This window comes from Vigna radiata, chromosome 8 (assembly GCF_000741045.1).
Source record: "Vigna radiata var. radiata cultivar VC1973A chromosome 8, Vradiata_ver6, whole genome shotgun sequence".
Taxonomy (NCBI): domain Eukaryota; kingdom Viridiplantae; phylum Streptophyta; class Magnoliopsida; order Fabales; family Fabaceae; genus Vigna; species Vigna radiata.
Window position 1 is genome coordinate 7,302,443 of NC_028358.1, and position 22,435 is coordinate 7,324,877.

Below are 22,435 nucleotides of genomic sequence, written 5' to 3' on the forward strand. Positions count from 1 at the left end.
TTAATATGTGCTTCGACTATGGTTGTTGTTGTGTTAACTGAGGTAGCGAGAGCGAAAAGAGCATTGTGTCTGTGTTGTGCAAGTGAAGGACGTGCAAGTGTGTTTCAGTGGTTGTCCAAGAGAGAAAGCTAAGGCGAGCTTTGGTTCTACGTGCTTACACCGTCTGTATTTCGTTTTGTCATTGCAGGAGTTGAAGAACATATGTTGCATCCATGAAGGACATGAAGAAGACGATGGTTGATGAAGACAATGAGTGTGCGAAGTGGAGAAGAGAAGACGCTGAAATCGTAATTGGATCGAAGCACGCGTATCCGGTTACAGGGCTGTGAAGAAAATGAACTGCAACGCGTATTCGGTTACGTCCTTTGCGTATTCGGTTACGTGGTTTGTATTCGGTTACGCAGATGTGCCCCAAAACCGGTATCTGATTACAAGAGTTGCGTTGCTTGGGACATTGCAAAAGGAATCCGGTTACACACAATGTATTGGGTTCCCTTCACGTTTTGCTTCCTCGTTGCAACTCGTTGGCCCGTTGATGGTTGAAGAAGGTCGACCGTGTCGTAGCCATGCGAGGAAGGTGGTGTTTGTAGAGGTGGTGGACCATGCAGCGAGGACGAAGGTGTTGGTGACGATGGAGGATTCTCTTCGTGGTGGTGGACGACGCAGCGCGCATCCGATGCAGGTTGAAGCAGTCGAGGAAGTTGTCCGTGATAGATGGAGGATGGAGAGAGCATGTGATGGTCGTTGAAGCAGCGACGACGGTGTCCGTCATTGTGGAGGATGGCAGCACGATGCGATGACCAATGAAGCACTGCACGAAGGCCATTGAAGCACTGGACAAAGCTGAAGGATGCCCAGATAACAACATGCAGAGAAGAGAGCAGGATGTAGAGTTCGTTGTTGAAATTTGAACACCTTTAACCATTTGTTTGTGATGCAGGTTTTCAGTCGAGCTGTTCGAGATGTTGGACGTGTGTTGTGAACCTTATGAATGTCAACCGTGAAGGTGGGAAAGTGATGCGTGGTGGAAGGCGAAGGTGGTGCATGGTGGAAGTTCATGCAGTGATTTGAGTTGGTATTTTTCCCTGGATTTGGAGTTTTGTTTCTTTACATGGGAAGGATTTGATGAGGTTTTATTGTAGGTATTCTAAAGGTGGTGGAATTGTGTACTTGGCTGAACAAAATTTTCTATTTACTTAGGTGAACAAAATTTGCTATTCTACTACGTTTTGGACAGCAAACATGATGCACATTTTTACTTGAAGATTGAAGAATTTATGTTATTTCAGTTGAATGTTTATTTCTGTCAAAGGTGTTAAAGGTAGATTATAATTTAAGAAATTTATTATGAAATCATTGGTTGAAACATGAGCTAATATTATGTTATTTACAGGTTTGGTTTAGGTTCACTCTTTTGTTTGGAAAAAATTTCAAATTATCATCTATCTAATTGGAGAATCTATCTGGATAATCTCAGTGATTCTTGGACTGGTTTACGGTGACTGAATTCACTCTTGAAATCTTGAGAAGTCTTATACTTCAAATCTTCATATCGTCTTCAACAAGTAAGTATTATACAATGTTTATTTTAAATAAATATACAAATTAAATAATATGTTATGTAAATTGTGTTAGTTTCTTTTTACTGAATATATGAATGTATTCATGTCTTATGGTAATTTAATATATGAAATATATGATATATGAATGTATGAAGTTACTTTTTACTGAATATATGAATGTATTGACGTCTTATGGTAATTTAATAAATGAAATATATGATATATGAATGTAAGAAGTTATGAAGTGTTAATGTTTGATTCATATATGAATGCATGATTTTAATTATAGTATGATTATTTGTTTAAGTAAAAATAGATGGAAGAAGAATTAGACTTGTCGTACTTGGATCGTGAAGATATAGATGATGATGTAGTTGGTGTAGACTTTAATATAGTCGTAATGCTACATCAACACTTACAAATAACGACCTCCCTGGCTGCACTAACAATGTTATGCATTGTTTGTCATGCTTTGAATATATTGAATATGTTCTCGAGTGATCCAAGTAGTGTTAACAATTTCCTTCCCAACAAAGACCGTCACAGACAGCAATTAATGTCTTACCTGGTGCATACTACTCGATGTCGTGACATTATTCAGATGGGTCCAGAGGCATTTATTAATCCTTATGAGTGATTAAGAACAATTGGGTTAGTTAAATACGCCATTCGTTATACAGTGGAGGAACAAGTAGCTCAATTTCTTCATATAATTGGGCATAATGTTAAGAATCAGAGTGTCGCATTTTTCTTTCATCGATTTGGGGAGACGGTTAGCAAACACTTTCACAATGTGTTAGATGCTATTATAACTCTAGAATCAAAATTTTTAACTCAGCCATCAGGAGATGAGGTTCATCCATATGTCTTGAACAACAGTTGGTTTTATCCTTACTTCAAGGTAATGATTTCAATGTGTCAGTCACATTGTGATTTTATGAAACGATGTTAATGTTATGCAATTGTATGATGACTTCTTAATTCAATGTTTAGGATTGCTTAGGGGTCATAGATGATACTCATGTTCATGTAAGGGTGCCAAGAGAAGATGCTCCGAGATTTCGTGGTAGAAAAGATTGGCCAACTCAAAATTTGTTTGCCGCATGTGACTTTGATATGAAATTCACATACGTTCTAGCTGGTGGGAAGGCACAACATCTGATTCTAGAATCTTAAAAAATGCTCTTGATCGAGATGATCCGTTGGTGATCCCCCAAGGTAAGTGTCTTCATTGGAATATAATGATTGGTTCTTTATTACTTAATAAATACTGATGTGTACATACCTGTAGGAAAATATTATCTCGGCGACGTTGGATTTATGCTGAAAAGTATGGTTATGACACCATATAGAGGCGTCAGATATCACCTTAAAGAATTTACACGCAGAGGACCACAAAATGCATGAGCTCTTTAACCATCGACATTCATCACTGAGAAATGTTATTGAAAGAACATTTGGTGTATTGAAGAAGCAATTCCCTATCATTGCAAGTGGCATTGAACCACATTATGGATTGGAGACAATGACTGATATTATTTTAGCTTATTGTATCCTACACAACTTTATCCTTGGAATTGATAGGAATGACCCATTGCTTAATGAGGTTGATAATGAGGAGAATGAAAGGGAAGAGCAGAATGTGTCATCCTCTCAAGTTCAAGAAGATGAGTATAGGGTTAGTAGTATGATTAGGGATGCCATAGCGGATCAAATATGACGAGATTATCAAAATTCATAGTTTTTGTAATTCATATTTTGTTATGACTATGTTATTTGAATATGACATCTTTTTGGTTTTATCAATAATTGAACTTCACTTCTTACCATTTTCTCTATCAAATAGGTTTAATATGGACACGGGGTAAGGGTGTTGCGACTGAGTCCTCCGGTGGTATGAGAGAGTTCTGCAAATGGATTGAGGACATGGATGCAAGGCTTTTGCATTCTATGATTTAGGAGAATCATTTGGGTAATAGGGTTGATGGCAGCTGGACAATCCAAGCATACAATAACATGGTTCAATACCTTCACAACTCTGGTTATGTTTATGTTAGTAAAGCTAATGTAAAAAATCCTCAAAAGGTATTGAAAGACAGATGGCGTGAGGTTCATGACCTCTTTAATGGATTGAGTGGTTTTGCTTGGAACGCCGTCACTATAAGGTTTGAAGCTGAAGACGAAGTCTGGCTGACCTCATTGAGGTATTTGTTAAACATTCACATTTGGTGGATTCTTAAAATATATAAGTTCAACCACTAACTATTTCATGTACGTTGTTTCAGTTGAGGCCAACTGCATCAAAGTGGAGAGTTACCAGCATAAGACATTATTATTTAATGGTGGAGTTGTGGGCTGCTGATCGAGCTACTGGGAGTGGTGTTCGGACCGCTCATCAAACACGTTTTCGGGTTGCGCCTCGTGTTAGTGTTGATTTGAATAAGAACATTGAGTACATTCCAAAACAACCTGATTGGACAGGGTATAGAGACCCAACTCCACCATCACCTCCTCCATCTATAGATTAATATAGTCCAAGGAACACTCAATCTGTGCCTTCTGTTCCATCTGATGGAACTTCATCATCAAGAGGCTCCAAAAGGAAGGCATTGTTGGTCGATGTCGTTGATGCTCATTTTGAAAAGTTGACGACCAGTCTGGACAGTTTCACAAATGCCCTCACCTCTTCAAATGTGCATTTCGGGGTAATTTTTAATGCAGTCGTAGAACAAGTCTCAGCGATGAAAGAAAGGAATCAAATACTCTATTCCCAAACGGAGATTCTTCGTCACACCCTGACCTACACATATATAGAAGCTGACATTTATGAAATGCTGAGTGGTATGAACATTTTTGATGATCTTTGCTCGAGCAATGTTATGACTTCTTATGTGGAAACCCCACATATTTGAAGAGGTTGATGGGACTTCCACCACACAAGCGGTGGAATAAATTATGTAAAATGATATCGGGGGGAGATTGTTAGGATGTCTTATCTAACTACTTGTATTAGTATTATATTATGAGATGTACATGTAATGTAATTATGACTTATGGTTTTCATCCATCTTAAATTTTGAAGTAATGTTTATGCTTATGATCTAATTATTTTACATTGTTTGTTCTTGTTTATAATATTCAATAATTTGTTTTCATTTGTTGTTTTGTTCAAGAAATTGTAAAATGGCCTCATCATCAACCAAAAGGCCCCGAAAAAGTCGTAAGGGAAAAGAAACCCTAACTAAGCCAGAAGATGCAGCATATGTCAGACCATCTCTCGTGGAACAATTAAATCAACGTCGTTTCTTCAGTCATAGCTAGCAGATGGAAAACTATGCAACTGATTTCTACACGAGGAATCTTATCGTTCCTAAAATAATGAATTTCGAATCATTTGCCGGTTCAGGGTTATTTTTCCAACATCATCTTATATTTCAAGGGGTGGTCGAATTTCTTACACTGCAGGCACCGTTCTATCCTGATTTAATCAAAGTTTTTTATTCAAATTTGAAGATTTCTGCAAATGGATATTTGCTTAGTGAGGTCCACAAGAGAAGAGTCAGATTGAAACCTACCGATTGGTTGAATATTGTTAATATGAAGTATGAGGGTCAAAAGTTGTGTTATTCGACTATCCCAAACGACTTTCCTTATGATCGGGAGATGACATTAGCTACTATGGTGAGATCAGAAATGCAGGGTCAACGTGTTAAAATAATTGGTTCTTTGAATATTAATGATAGATTTCTGCATTATGTTGTTGTGCACATGTTAACTCCCCGACCTGGAAATTTTGCAAGGTTATTGTAGGAGGATATCTTTATGATATGGGTGCTTAAAAATAATATAGCTATCAATTGGCCTCATCGCATCATGCAACATATGCTCAAATGCAAGGCCAGTGACACACCCCTACCATATGGTGTATTGATCACCCAAATCATGCAATATTGTGGAGTACATGTTGATGTCGATGTCAACACTCATATTGGGATTAGACATCATTTTTCAATTAATTCTTTGAAGAGGTTGAATATTGTTAATGTCAACGGTGTTTGACAACACGATGTCGGCGATGATGAAGAAGAAGAACAATCATAGCATGATGGCAAACCTGTGCAACCTCCTCCAGATCTTTCAAATCCGAATATAATGACTCAAATATGGGAGGGGGTACAAGACTTGCAACACGGAATGTAGGGTATGGAACAAATGCAGGAGCGGGTTCAGTGTATTGAAGATAACTTGGCAAACCTATCTCTCGACATGAACTGACAGTTTGCTCAGCTGAATCAAAATGTTAACTTAATTCTTCACCATTTAGATGATTAAGTTACTGACTATTACGTCACTGTATTACATGACTTTTTTCCTGTACTTGACTTTTGTGATTGATTTCTTGCATTACCTTATATGAATTGTACTTAGTTTAACATCACTTTTCACACCTTTATTTATTGTCAACTTATTGAACTATAAAATAGATGGATCCACGAATAATTGATGAATTAGAATGAATAATTACTCAAACAAGAAGACTATATGCGACTCTTGAACGCCAAGAACAGGCCATGGAGCGTCAAAATGAATTGTTGCGTCAAAATGAATGGTTAAGGGGCAGGAATCAGTCATCTAATCCAACTTTGGAACAAATTCATAACTGATTACAGCCTATGAACATTCAAGATGGCAATTTATTGAGACAGTGCTTTGACTTTCTATTTTCACATCCATCCCATACAAGACGTTTAATAGGGATGCCGGCACAATATCATTTCAATACATTGCTTAGATACCTCCGTGAAGCAACATCATGATGATCTATTATAAATATATTTGTATGTTATTATGTTTGCACTTTTTATTTGATGTAATGGATAATTATAACTTGGGTTAATTATTGGTTGTCTTTAAAATTAATAAATCTCACTTCCATAACAAATAAATTCATACTACTTGGAACTAAATTATATTACAAACAAATACTACATTTAAAAAAAAAAATTCATTTCACTAAATTATAATTTAATTAAATTTTTAAAATTATTTTTAATAATTATTCTAAATTTTTAACTCTTAATATACATTTTTACAATTAAATATAACATTAACAAATATCATTTTACATTACTTTAATACCTAGGGGCATTTTGGTAATCTTCAATTTCTACCAATTAAACAAATTTTTTAAAACTGTCACATCAATCAAATCCTACACTAATTCTCACAAACTTTACATCCAAATCCACTCTCAATTACCTTCAAATACACTCAAGTAAACACAAAAAAATTCACCCTCAAATCCACTCAATCACTCTCTCCCAAATCATCTCCCTCAATCACATAATTGTTCCTATATCATATACATAATCATCGTCACATGTACCTCCATCAAAACTAATCTCATCATGCATCCTTCATCATGAAACACACCATGAGCCTCCACAATACCATAACTCCACCGTGAAAAGAATCAGTCACATTCATGTACCCTACCTCAAACCTGTAGCCTCTCCACAGGTCCCCTGTAGCCTCTCCTACAAGTCTGCTCGAGTAGTCCCGCCTACCTGGCTAAGGAACATGTTTCCTGTCACTCAAGGACAAGGCAAACACCATCACCCCACACAAGGCCAAAGGAAGTTGCTATCTCGACCGATCTTCCACTAGAAGCTTGCCAGGAGTCGCTCCTTGTCCGTGCCCCCTGCACCATGCCTCTTGCACCGGCGATCACTCTCCGCCCTCGTCAGTGCCCGGGTGTCACCAGAAAAACTTCCCGGAAGGTCACCCATCCCAGAATTACTCTAGGCTAAGCACGCTTAACCATGGAGTTCTTATGAGTTAGGCTACCGAAAAGCAAATGCATTTGTTGATATGAGTAGCCAAATCAATTCCTTTAAGCTATCCTTCAACCGTATAGTCTCATACCTATACAATCTCTAGATCCCTCTCATTCCGGTGTATGTTCGATTCGTCCATGTACCCCTTCCACTGGAAGTCTGCCAGGAGTCGCTCCTTGTCCGTGCCCCCTGCACCATGCCTCTTGCACCGGCGATCACTCCCCGCCCTCGTCAGTGCCCGGGTGTCACATTCTCACTCTCCACCTAATACTGGTCATTCATCATTATCTACAGTCTCATTAAAAAGTCTAATGTACTCAAACTAAACCCTCCAGGTTTTCAGTCCAACAGTAATTTACAATTAAATAATAAATAATAAATAAAAATATAAACATCATTCCAAATAAATAATTAAATAAATATCATTCCAAATAAATAAATAACATTCCATGCCAATCCAAATCAATAAATTATTTATTACTTTAATTAATTAAGTCTCATTACTTTTTCAATTAATTTCTAATTCCAAAATATTTAATTTGATTTCCAATAAATTACTTTCCTTCTTACTCCAAATTAATTTCTATTAATTTCTCTTTCAGTAATTAATTTGATTCCAATTAACTACTAAATAATAAACTTCTCCTTATAATAATAATAATTAATATTATTACCATTTTCTTCTCTCTCTTTACAATTTAATTTTATGGGCGTTGATCCCTGCACCTCCATGTTTTTGGACCTCTACCTCCCCATTCCACTTTTATCCCTTCTTTTTTATTTATATTCCTATTTTTTTTTTATTTATATTCCTATTTTTTTTTATTTATATTCCTATTATATCCTTTAATTTCAATCACAAAAAGTTAAAAATTAATTACTTATAAAATAAACTAAAAACTTAAAAATAACAAATGGTTGAGGGATCTGTGATTTTGCTCAATTTTATTCTTGCATAATTAAGCATCTGAAGAATTATATTGTACTTCGGTGATTACTTTTTTCGTTTTCACTCGCAATGAATTAACTTGCGTTTTTTTTGTTTGATTCCATTGAAATTGATATTGGTGATGTAATGCTACCCAGATATCATCATATCTTGTCCGAGATAGAATCGATGTCAGGTATAATCTGTAAATTCTACATTTGCGTGATTCACGAGCAGTGTTAGATTTCTTACAGCGGATGTCGACATCCGTTTGGTCCTGAAACGGATATCGATCTTCGTCGACCGATGTGCGACATCCATTTAGGCGTCTTCTTCCTCCTACGCACATATAAACAAAAACAACAGAGAAAAAATGAAGCAACAGAAAAATGAAATCAACAACCTTATATCATGCGCAACGAAATAAATTAACCTCTCGTAGACGGCAAAAACGAAACGAAGCAACAACCACCGCGCCGCACACACTCGCCGCACCGCTACACACTCACATTGCACCGCCACACACACTCGCAGGCAGAAACGAAACTACGAAGCAACAACCACCAACCACCGCGTCGCACCGCCGCACACACCCGCTGCACACACCTAAAACTAAAAGCACAGGAAGAGATGACTGCGAGAGTTGGAAAGTTTTGTTTTAGAAAATAAACGTGGAGCGTGGGTGTAAGAAGGGGAGGTGGGGCTGTCTTCGAAAGGCTGTGAAAGCTGAACTAGAAAGTTAAAATTTGGGTTACTTAGTTAACAGGGTTAAAAAAGTAAAAAAAATAGAAAAAGGTTATTTTTGTAATTAAGGAAAAGTTAAAAAAAATGGGGAGGTGGAGGATGAAAGTGGGGAGGTGGAGGGATCAACGCCCTAATTTTATTAGTTAATATCTGGCCACGAATTCTACACGTCCCAAACTAGGCCCAAATAAACATTCTTATTTCTGTTCAACTCTGGCTTACGGCCCAAAAAGGTTCCCACTGTATCCACCTAGATTCACTCCCGGCCCAAAAAGAATTTTGCCGCTGCGGAATGGTCATTCAGCGTAACACCACTTGACCAAGCCAATTATAAGGTCAGTCACCGCAATCTCCATGGGTGCACCACTCACGCAACTCCGACAACCTTCACGGAACATAGATCGCGTACGCATCACAGAAAAATCGCAAGTATCAGAACCCAAAGAACGCCTAACCCCAAAAAAAGAGAACAAAAGGAACCCTAAAATCAAAACCCCCAAATTCCCAATTTTGAACAAGCTCAGGGACCCTAAAATCAAAACATCACGTGCCACCACAAGAATGCCCACGAATCGAGATCCCCGCGTTGCAATACGCCTGAGAACTAAGACTCTTGTCGCCGAGGAACGCGGAGAATGAAATCCTTGTGTCGTCGCAGAGATGCCGCTACTATGGCGTCCACTGGCTGCGAAGATGGATGTCACGTCGGAGCAACTGGTTTCGCATCCCTCTTCCTGCAACCAGAACGACACCAGAAACAAGAGAAAGAACAAGGAAAGAGGAACGCCTCCCCTCTCTACCAACACGAACCTAGAACCAGGAAAGGAGAAGATGAAGGTGAGTGCCCCCTAGCCAGCTTCTCGCGCGAGATCAAAGAACCCTCAAACAGAGTTTCGTCGTGAAAGAAGAAGAAGAACAAGAAGCTAAGAGGGGAAAAGTTTCCGATTAAGTGAAAGAAAAGAATGAAAAAGTTTCTGATTTAAGGATCAACTTTTGGAAAACTAATTAGGGTAGATATCTAATTGAATTAAACAATTAGAATTAGAATTAAGAAGGTAATTAGAAATTACCATTCACAGCTATTAACATATTAACATTAACAGATTCTTAATCTCTAATTATTCCTAATTAACATTTTTCAGGATTCCAAATCATTAATCGTCCCATTATAATAAAAAGAAACCCTAACCCTTCCTAAATTTTTAATGACAATTAAAAGGAAACTTTAATTTCTCAAAATTTATTATAATTTAACGGAAACCATAATTTCTAATTTGTTCTTTTATTCTAGCTTTTACTCTTTACATTTTAAATCATCAATCAAATATTTACATTAGATTATGTATGCATACAAATGAGAATCAACATAAAATGAGAACTATCATAATTTCATAATTCTCCAAACAATCACATATTTCAATGAATCATTCAAAACATTCTGAATTACTATCAACCAAATAAATATATAATTATTTAAAGTATGCTTCCCATGATAAAAAAAAAAATAAGCTTTCACTCTTTCTTTTTACAGATTCTCCTTCCTTCACTTTCTCTGTCTAATGCTATCTTTTTCCTTTTCTTACAAAAGTAACATACCACTCTTTTTTTGTACACCGTGCATTGATGGGTGGTGAGGCCCCATATTGACTATCATGAAGTCCTTTCTTTTAGTTGAGATATTTATAGGTTTTTACTCGATTTATTCTTTTATGAATCGCTTAAAAAAAAAGTTCATCAAAATTCAAGATCTAATAAATCGAATAATTGAAAATTACTCTTCAATTTAACGAATTTGTGACTGTCAAATATTAAACTGATTGATTAATTTTTTATACCGTATTCCATCTTTCTTTGACAAATAAGACAGTAATCTTTGCCGTTTTCCCAAAATTTTACGTAAACCTCTTTGGGATGAATAGTCTTTTCGGTGCAATTCAAAATGTGAAGTAAGTCTTCGTATTCTATTGGTAAATTTGAATATTTGAAATTCAACCAATCATTGAGCCTTATACACACATATCTACCAATAAGCCAACACATCATATTGATAATTTCAGACATTATAATTGTAACAAACAAACAATAATTTATGCTGCATTTAAATTAACAAAACCATTAAATAACAAACTTTTATGTTCTAATCAATATTAGAGCATATAATCATTCAACACCTCAAAGAGCTCTCACCCATTGAGCTACATAATAACATGCAATTTTCATTAAAGTTACTCACGTCTCATCACGTTATTATTCATAAGCTTTATATTTTCTCGGATCTTACACTAACCTCTCTTAAATCTCACAACACCATTGTTGCCAACAATGTCATCCCTAAGGGTTGGACTCTTTCTCAGACATATACATCAGTTGTCAACTTTTGAATCCAAACTTTCTATTGCTTTCTATCATCTCCTTCTACCTCTTTTACTTAATAATACTTCAACAAATATTCCTTATTTGTTCAACACATCAACCAAAAAACACATAACACGGTAAGCTAACGTGCAAAAAGAGTTTTCATAAACAAATATAGAAATAATCATCATAAATCACTCATTCATAAAATGATTTTATCACATATATAGATTCATTCTAGACCCAATTATCCAAATATATATGTATTGATATGAAACTCTGGTGAATTATATGCACTTGTGGTGGTGGAATAGATCGATCGCCCATCCGAACTACCACACACAAGGTTAGTCTATCAACCATCTTTGGCCAAGGTAAAACCTCTAGACTAGGACCTCTTGCATCCCTCACTACCCCACCCTTCTCTACTTGAGATTGGATGGTTATTAGAATGACACGATAACTCCTAATACTGAATCCATACACTAAAGAAACACGACCATTGAATCTCCCCATGAGATCCTTGGAAATACTCCTCTTATCTAATAAAAAAAATCATCATCATCATCATCATAATATCATACATGAATAAACACCCACTATAAGAAAATTGTGTTGCACATACGAATTATTACATACCGATTTTGATCCATATATAATGGACATGTTACTTACGGATATTACATACGGATTTTTTCATATGTATTGTGAAAAAAATTTACGGATTATCCATATATATATAAAATCTATATGTAACTTCGCGCGTTTGAGTATGAACGTTTCCAATGATGTATCAATATATAAAATCTGTATGTAGATGAAAAAATAGTTACATGCAAATATTAGATACGAAACTTTAATTAATTAATAACTAAAGAAAATTAAATTATTTACATAGACTTTGAAAAAAAAGCCTCAAGCTTCTTCTAACTTTGAAAAAGAAGAAACCCTAACTACAACTCTCCAAAATCACTCCCTCCCTTACTCACGCTCCCTTCTTCCTTCATTTCGGATAAAAGAAACCCTAGAAACCCTTTCTTCTTCCTTTTCCTCGGATATAAGAAACCCTCAGTCTTCCCATCTCATACCCTTGTTTCTTTCTTCTTCTTTCCTTGTAGCAAAGAAACTATCGTCTTGTTTGAAACCCTCACCGAACTCTAGATAAGGTGAAAACCCGATCGATGTCCACTGCATATTCGAGGTGCTTGCTACTCTTTCTTCATTTTTTATATGGCCCTTAAAAATTCCTCTTATGTTTCCTTTTCTTTTTTTAAATCCACAAGTGTGCTCATTTGTTTGAGGGTTATAGGGCATTGACTGAGGCATTTGGACGCTAGAGAAGGCGACATAGATGAAGGTGCGAACACAGTCTGCCACGATGCAAAAGGGGGCAGCGTTGGCTTGGGTGTAAAGTCGCCATGAGTCGAAGAAAAATGGCATGGAAGAGATGAACAAGGTGAGCATCTGGCGAGACTCGAACTTGTCACGGGGTAAATCAAAAGACTCAATTGGTTCAACTGTTCTCGATTTTTCTTTTAGGTTTTGATTATTCTCCTTTGTTCTTTTTTTTTTTAGCTTAGTTGCTTGATACCATATCTACAGTGGAGATTAGGCAACTAGGATCCCTTGATGTTGGGGTTCTAAGGAAGAAGGCAATGTCGATTTCTTATTCTCTTTTCTCTAAAGGAGATAGTTTTGAATTGTGTATCATTTCCACAGCTTGATTTTGGCCTTTTGCATATGTGTCTTGTGTCCAGGATTTGTTGTTATGCCCAAATGCAACTTCTTTGTTGCTTCATAACTTCTGCATTTATCACATTGATGCACCTGGGCATGAGGTCGATATTTGCATTCTCCTTCTTCATTCCAAGTTTCATGTTCCAAGTTATTATTATCGAATACGGCCTTGATGGTGAGGAAGAAGAAATTTATTTTCCCTATGCATCGTGCCCTACTTGACATATTGGGTGTGTTTGTGTGATGGTAATATGATGAGGAGGTCTGATTTCATTTTTAATGAGCTTTAGATTTAATAATGTAATTTTTTTGCGTTGGAGTTCAAGAAGGAGGAAGAAGAAGATGGTGATAATAATATTAGAGGCATTCATGAGGGTAAGGTTAAGGAGGAAGACACTGAAGGTGCCCATGGCTCAGCTTCTTCCAAAGACACTGTATTTGTTCAAAATATGAGTTTCTTTCTATTAATGTTTTTCTTTTAGAATTTTGATGATGCTCAGTATTTGTTTTAAGTTTTCTTGTTATAATTGAATTATAATATGTGTGCTTTCATACTCTTCCCAAAACAGAGGGCCAGTTTAGACATCATGTCAAATTGTAGGTTTTATTTTCAATTATTAGCTTCTTACATTGTGAACTAGAATTGGGTTGTCAATTTACTTGAGACCATGGGATAAATCTTGTAGTCCATCATCTATACATAGTTTGATAGACTCTTTTAGCCTTATTGATAATTTGGTTTGCAAAAGAGATGGTTTGTGATCTTATGCTTCTAGCATTGTGATTTTCGTTTGTGTTCAGCTTATACATGCTCACTTATCTCAGTTTTGTTTCCTAGTTTCTTATCTCTTATTGTTTCTCTTGGAATACTTGAAGAGGGATACACATTCACTAACATTTTATCCTTGCCCTTTTAGTGTTCCTTTGAATCCTTTACAAAGGCAACACGACAAAAGGCTTTATATAAGGATTTTCTACTGTATATAATAACAATTTTTCTTGTAGTGACCATGATACTCTTAGACATACAAAAGTTACATTGCATTCTATCTCAAAAATCCAAAAGAGAAAAAAATTTCAAACATACAATTTGGCACTCAAAGATGACGTCCAACACAATACTTTTCACAAAAGGTGGCACTCAATGTCATTCTTCTCATAACAAGTTGCGCTTAACGACACTTTCTAACGCTCTACGCTCTAAAGTTAAATATTCTAGATATGTAGTATAAGGATGATGCTCAGTGACACCATACCACTGTTTAATGCCAAATCATTTGCAAAATTTGACGTGCAGCATCACCTATGCACTCCTCAACACTATCCCATTCGTAAAATAGGACGCTCAACGTCACTTTGGTGTCGCTTAACGGTATACTAGATATCAACACTTATAGTTTGTGCTTTTAAGGGAACTTATACGTGTTCAATTGATCAAACCAATACTCCTCTTTTAGTGCGTGAGTTCAAAACAATTTTAAACATGAAAGCTCGTACCACTTGACCAATTACTTAGATTTAAGCTCTCTTAATCACACAAAACTAAGTTCAAATCAATCAAACATCTAAAAATCAAATGTTCAAATCACATATGCTAAAACATGCAAATTTTAGATTTTACAATCTTTGCTAACTCAATAATTTCATAACACAAATCAAACAATATTTTCACATTTCAACATATCACATTCATCACACATATCAATCATTTAGTCAATTCATCATACAATCATAAAATTAGAAATTTCAAAGTATTTATAACTTAAAAGTAGTGTCATTAGCTTCCTTTACACGAGAGACAGATGAACTTACTCTAAAGAATCCCAAATCCATTTAAGCTCACAGGACCATAACCAGCAAAACTCTTCTCAACCTATAGGATGCTTTATCTACACATAGAAACATCACAAGAATGATCATGACATACCATTATGATCATTGATCAGTAGAGACTCATAAAGCTGACTAAAAATACGCATGCAAGTGGAAGAAGACTTACGTGCATCAGATAACAAAAAAGGGTTGAAACTCAAATTACATGAACGAAGAAACTGATTAGTCCAAATTAAAGAGCTCACCGCATGGATTAATCCTACGATTTTGGTTCTTCAATTAGACAAGCAGAGAAGAAAAACTCTTAAAGAGAAGATTGAGAACTTCAGAAAAGTGGTTTCTAAAGAATTAATGTGTTTTAAAATAATGAAACTCATTAATAACAAAACTGTATATATTAAAACCTTTTAACATTGAAATAATCTCATATTTTAAAATCATTGTCAATCCTAAAATGTTATTTTCTAGATCTTTACAAGTTCGATTCCGAAACAACAGTAGTAAATATGCAATGCAATTAATGAGTTACCTACCACTTTATCACAAACTTCTATCTATAATTTTTTTTTTGTAATGGTTTAATTATTGCCCAAACTCCACTAACTTTGATTTGACAATTAATAAAAATGATCTTCTGTCTCAAACTGTTTCTCCTTAATTGTTTGGTCTTCCTAGTAAAAATATCACCTTAACCACTCAATTAATTATAACAGAAACCACATTTTACATTGATTGAAGTGTTGAACGTTCGACTGGACGAGACATGCTAACACTTGTGGAAGAAAAAAAATGAGATAAAACACCTACTTTAATGACAATTTCAATATCAAAAGAGATTATAGAGATTGTGATAATTAGATTATGTGATTTGAAATATTTATATGTATCGCAAAAGAAGTTTAGATGACAAACTTCAAACTAGTTCTCATACCTTTTGTTTCACATATTGAGTAATGTACATTTTCCTACGTGGGAATAAAATTATATGTATTTCATGTGAAAACAATATTGTTGGTTCTTTGATGTAATATAGAATGAGTTTATTTCCGACAGTTTTGAAAACCTTCAAAACTTTTCAACGGTTTTTATAAAACCCCAATTAAGTTTGGAATTTTTTTTAAATAAATTATCTGCAGTTTATGAATGAAACAGTTGGTAAGTGTTGAAATATTATTTTGTTTTCTGCAATCCCTAATTCTCTCTTTTCCTCAATTGTGCTCATCTTTCGTTCTTCTTCTTCAATTCACATTTTCTGTTGGAAGTCCCATATCAACTAGAGATAAGACTAATTTATAATATATAAATGAGATACATTTATCAGAATAATATAAAAAAAGAATATAAGTATAAAAATATACGTGTATTTTCACATCTTTTTCACTAAAATCGATTCTTTCTTTGCCTTTCGCCCTTTATTATTGAGTCTTCATCTTCGCCCAATCCTTGTTCTACCATTATTGCTTGAGCTTCGTCCCTCATCCTTAATTTATCTTCTTTGCAATTTCCAATTCCCTCGTCACCTGAACCTCGTCTTAATCTCCTTTTCCTTTCCCATACACTTTTCCGAAAAACCTTAGAAATTAGAAAACCTAATCTCATTCAAATTTAGGGTCTTTTTTATCTGTGGCATTTGCTTCTTTCTCTGTTCATTTAAATTAATTTTCTTCAATTCATATCTCATTTATTAATAGTTTTTGTTTACAGATTCAAAGAAGAAAATAGCATGTTGCTCTCAAGTTTCTTTGTAATTGGTATAAATTTCAAACAGTGTTGTTTTGAAGGGACTTATGATGTGACACACTTAAAAATATTTTCCTTTGCTGCATCTCTCTACATTCAGGCTTCTTCGACTTAGCAACCCACCATGACTGAGGTACCTTACACTTCTTTCTTTTCATTTCCATTCACTTCTTTCCCTTCTTTTACCACAACAATACACACATTAACAAATCATTAATAAAACACGTTACAATTACATCACATCTAGAACAACCTCACACTATTAATTCAAGTTTGTAAATATTTTGTTTATTAGCAATGAGGCAAGGGAAATTGGTGTATAGACTGGTGTGGCAGCCATGCTCACGGCTTAGTGGTTCAAGGCTAGTGGTAAGTTTTCCTTCGCTGTTTTTTATTTTAAGACTGCTTGGATATATGCAGGAAAGTTGGTCAAGGTTTGTTCGATGCTGGATCAGTGCGGTGCAGGAACATCAATTTTCAAAGGGTTTTGATAACTAGAAATGCCACTTGAAGCTAGTTCATCATCACCGGTAATAATTATTAAATTTATGATTTTTTTTAATACATTATTCACTAACTATTATTTTATAGTGTATAGATATCCGTTTAATACTAAATGATGAAGATAATGAAGAAAAAAATTAATGATTTTTTTTAAAATATCTTTTTTTTTTAATTTTTACTATTAAATAATGTTATTTTTTATTATTGGTACAAAAAAGGATTTTGATGTCTTGTGTTCAGTATTGTAATACGAAAAAATCAATGTAAAAAATATTGGTGACATTTTTATAAATAAATGTTGAATTTCAACGTTGGAGTTCTCAATTTCTACGTTATATTAAAGAAATTTGATGAAAATGTTTGACACAAAAGTCATAATTTACTCATGTATTATGTTGAATGTACAAGTTTCACACATTGGAAAATTACTTTATAGACGTTATATGTTAGTGAATTCATTAAAATTTTGAAAGGGAGGGTGAAAATATATTCATTGCAAAACCTTTTTCTCTAGTCAAACTCTTTTCGAACAAAATTTAGATAATCAACACATGCAATCTTTCTTTTATTTTACACCAATGCACATTGATTAACTACTTTACGTATGATTTTATTTCGTTTTGACTGATTGATTTCGTGCACATATACTCTTTGGAGCATAGGCGCATTCTCCTTTCTCTCTCACTAGTGACAACACTTTATTTTGGCGGCGAACCCAGCTTCAAGAAGGTTAGATTCATTTTGGGTTTTTGATGAATTTTTATTTTCATTTTAATTTTTTTATGGGCTACAAATTGGTTGAACTTGTTGGTATTTTTGAACTTGCTTGTTGTTCATACACCGTATACATCCAAACTTAGGGTAAAACTGAGAGTATATTCAAAAGAACTCCAAATGACTTGAAAATTTGTTCAAAGCACCAAAAAAATAATGAGAAACCCCAAAAAAAAAAATTAGATCAAAATTTAGGGTTTGTTTACTTTGAGGAGATTATTTGTGGGAGAATGAATTTGAGAGGATTTGAGGATAAATTTTTTGTTGTTTATTTGAGTGGATTTGGAGGTGAGTGGATTTGAAAGTGAGTGAGAGTAAATTTGAAAGTAAAATTTGTGAAAATTAGTGTATAATATGATCGATATGACAAATAAAAAATGATTTAATTGGTAGAAATTAAAGATTATCAAAACATCCTTAATGTAAAAATATTATATAAAATGATAATTATCATTATATTATTATTATTATTATTATTATTATTATTATTGTTATTATTATATTATTATAATACGGGTGATATTATAAAATTTATTAATTCCTTACAAATCTCTCCAATTATGAGAGATGAGAGTAGATACCCAATTCCGCAATTCCATATGCACGATCACCTACGTTTCATCTCAAGCGAACAAAAAAAGTTTTCTATTTCCATCATCTTAAATCTACGGCTCCAGGAGAATATGCTAATAAAGGGTTAAAGTTTAATTTTGCTTGAAAGAAACAAAATAAATTGACTGAAAAATAGAAAATGACTTTTTTTGAAAATATAGAAGAAAAACCTACTTTTTAGGCTGTCACGACATTGGAAATTATATTTTTACTCCAAATTGATATATAATAATATTAAATCTACCAACTGAAACAAAAGTTATGATTGTTTAAAGATATGCAACAACTAACTTTTCAAATAACTTTTAAACATACAAACACAACATAAGGGCTCCTAGTGGTATTTCCAGGGGTTTCAAGGAATGATAAAAAAAAATCAACCAAAATTAATAATTATGACTATCAAAACCAAAATTCACAAGTAAATAGTCACTATACATACTCATTATAAACATCATTCACTAATACTACTACTTTAATATCACTACTAACATACATAGTAAGGATTAACAAAATCACAAATTTTTCTTCTTCCATGAGTGATGGTGATGGTGCACACAAAGTTGTGCTGGCCACATTCTCATGGTTTTTCAGGATATTACTTGTGATAGTTTTAGTTTATATTAGTTCATACAAATTTGAAAATGATTTCTGTATATATGAAATGTCAAAATCGAGCTACATTTACTAGTTTTATACTTTTCAGGCTTGGTAAAATTTTAAAAATGACTAATTTATTAAAAACATAAAACATCAACGTCTGAAAGTGCATTTTTAGATGCCATTTGACGTCAAAAATGTCCATTTTCACTGTCAATTAACGTTTGCAAATGGTCATTTTCGATGCTAATCAACATTTCTTACTATGACATCGATGTTTTTACATACACTAAAGGTAAAAAATAATAGATATCAAAGTTTTTTTTACCCTAGTGTATGCTGAATAATTAAATGTATCGACCATTGTTTATAGTTTATTTTATATAATAATATTTAATTTTAGTTTTAAATTATTTGATTGTGAGTAAATAATTTCAATAATACCAAAAAGAAAATTAAATGATTTTTAGTCTCCACCATTTTGAAAACCCAAGTAACGGTGGTTTTGAAAACCCTCCCAACCAACAAGTATCGACGGTTTTAAAAAATCTCAGCAAGTAACGGTTATTTTAAAAACTCCCACAAATAACAATAGTTGAATAAAAAAGTACCAACGTTGTTTTTCCTGACGATTTTCATAACTAGGAAAAATGTATTTAGCTGGAGTTAAAATTATCGAAAAATTGAAAATAAACCCTTAACAAAATTTGACATTTTTGTGGTGTATGCAATTATTTTTAGTCTTCTTAACATGTCCTATGTTATGGATGTTAACAAATTCATGTCAAATTTTGGACGAGCTCACTCTAAAACTTTTAAGTTGATTCTTCAATATTTGTACCAAAAGTTTCATAAATCGTCTAGTTGTTTCAGTTTGTAGGTACTTACATGTATTTTGAAATGCTACATCTTTTACAGAAGTTAATTATGAGTATTTATGAGGAATCTGTAACGATAATTTACAAATAAATTAGAATTGTTATTCAAATGATACATTAAAGAGATATTCAAAGTTCTTTCACTCATTAATTAAATCTAAATACTTCTTTACTTGTTTTGCGGTTCAGTTACCTCGTTTGGTCCTATAAATACCATACTATGATGCCTTATTTCTTACATATATCACAAATTATCACACCACCTACGGAAGTAACAGCATCCTAGTTAGCATGTCTTATACGCTTAAACATGCATTGTCTCATTCACTCACTCTTCTAGCTTCCTTTTCAATACTCCTAGTGGTCCCTTCTTCTTGTTTCAACCCCAAAAAGATTGTCAATGCTTCAATTGATTCATACTCTTCATATGGTTCATGGTCATCTGGTGTGGCTACCTGGTATGGACCTTCCAATGGGGATGGAAGTGAAGGTACTAGAAAAATTTGGACACATGCACTTTTCCCTTAGTAATAATTGTTTAAAGGGTTAAATAATAAAATTTGTTAATTATATTTGGACAATGGTACATTGATACCATTTTTTTTTTTTTATTTTCATTTGATATATCTTTTACTATTTTTGGATTAAATATATTGTTGGTATCTTAACTTTAAGTGAAAATTAGAATTAATTTATCTTTAAAACTTTGGTCCAATTTTGTCTCTCATTTTTAAAACTTTGTGGATTTAGTCCATTAACAAAATTTTGTTAGGTTTTCAAACACATTTCATAATAGCATTTTAGTTGTTTATATCGTTGACATATTTGAGTTATTTACATTTCATTTCAATGTATTTGACATACTAGAGTTGTTTATATAATTTGACACATTTTTGCTTCAATATTAATTGAGAAACGAACTTGAAACATTAAATAAACTTAACAAAATTTGGTTAATATAGGAATTACAGGTGTGAAATAACATTCTTTTGCAATATATATGCAGGTGGTGCTTGTGGTTATGGCAGAACTGTTGGGGAACCTCCATTCTCATCAATGATAGCTGCAGGAAGCCCTCCTTTGTTTGATTCAGGCAAAGGTTGTGGTTCTTGTTACGAGGTGCCAATTAAAACATGTTTATTTAGATACTTAATATAATCGTTTATGAACAATATCGCAGAAACATGTTATTAATACTTAGCATTCAATTTTGTTACAATATGCAGGTGAAGTGCACAGGGAATAAAGCATGCTCAGGCAACCCTGTGAGGATAGTCATCACTGATCACTGTCCTGATTGTGGTTCTGACCCACATTTTGATATGAGTGGCGCTGCTTTTGGGGAAATGGCAGTTTCAGGTCAAGGCGATCAACTGCGCAAGGCTGGCAGAATAGCCATTCAATACAGCAGGTAACGTATCTTAATTTCTATATTCTTTGACATATGTAATCATACTCAAGAACATCAAACACAAAAATAGGAAAAAAAGAATTTGTAAATCTAAACAAATATAATTTTGTTAAACCTCATCTTACAAACCGCTTTTCTGAAATTGAGTTAGGCTTAAAAACTACTATCAGACCATCCATTAATTTTATTCTCATACTCGATATGTCTATACCTCGGTGTGAGAGGGGTGTGTTAGAAGTTTCACATTGACTAGAGATAAAGCCTATAAGTGCGTGTAAACATCACCTTAGAACTCGGTTGTGTAGGATTGAGTTAAGCTTAAAAACCGTTTTTTAATATTTTATGTATCTCTTTGAGGGTTGCATGCAACTACGGTAGGTCAATAGTTTTTCATGTGGACTCTGGATCGAACCAAGATTATTTAGCAGTGATGGTTGAATATGAAGATGGAGATGGTGGACTTAAGAGAGTTGAAGTGAAGGAAGCATCTTCAGAGGCATGGGAAGCCATGGAAGAATCTTGGGGTGCAGTTTGGAAATATAACAAAAGGTCACAACTCAAAGCACCATTCTCTATAAGGCTAACCAACTTTGAGTCCAAGACTATTGAGGCTACCAATGTCATCCCTGCTGGCTGGAAACCTGGTGGTACTTATCCATCAAATGTTAATTTTTGAATCTTTCTTCATTTTCTTTGGATTGGATCATCATTTTGTAGCTCTATTACTTAATATATATAATATCATAAAACAAATTGTCCATTAATTTACCTTCCTTCAGATTTTTTCTGTATATATAGGTTCATTTTTTTTTTCATTATTTGTTATTGTTGATAAAAAAAAAAAAGTGTTCATTAGTTTGAATTAGATCTTACTTACCGTTATAAATTAATATGGTCATTGAAGAAACCCTAAATGACAA

At 34.0% G+C, this 22,435-nt stretch overlaps 1 protein-coding gene across 1 annotated transcript; it reads left to right on the plus strand.

The window, feature by feature from the left end:
* The first annotated feature begins 20,359 nt into the window (after positions 1-20,359).
* Positions 20,360-22,191, plus strand: LOC106771759 (expansin-B15-like). Its single transcript, XM_014657755.2, has 4 exons — positions 20,360-20,594; positions 21,111-21,223; positions 21,331-21,515; positions 21,873-22,191. The coding sequence occupies exons 1-4, from the start codon at positions 20,396-20,398 to the stop codon at positions 22,189-22,191; spliced, it is 816 nt and encodes a 271-aa protein (XP_014513241.1). The 5' UTR covers positions 20,360-20,395.
* Positions 22,192-22,435: the final 244 nt, after the last annotated feature.

What these genes read in the sequence shown, in the direction of transcription:
- LOC106771759 (XM_014657755.2), top strand. Translation starts at nt 20,396, where the DNA reads ATGTCTTATACGCTTAAACATGCATTGTCTCATTCACTCACTCTTCTA. An exon ending in GTTGTGGTTCTTGTTACGAG is followed by an intron (nt 21,224 to 21,330) that starts GTGCCAATTAAA and finishes TACAATATGCAG; the next exon opens with GTGAAGTGCACAGGGAATAA. An exon ending in ATAGCCATTCAATACAGCAG is followed by an intron (nt 21,516 to 21,872) that starts GTAACGTATCTT and finishes TATCTCTTTGAG; the next exon opens with GGTTGCATGCAACTACGGTA.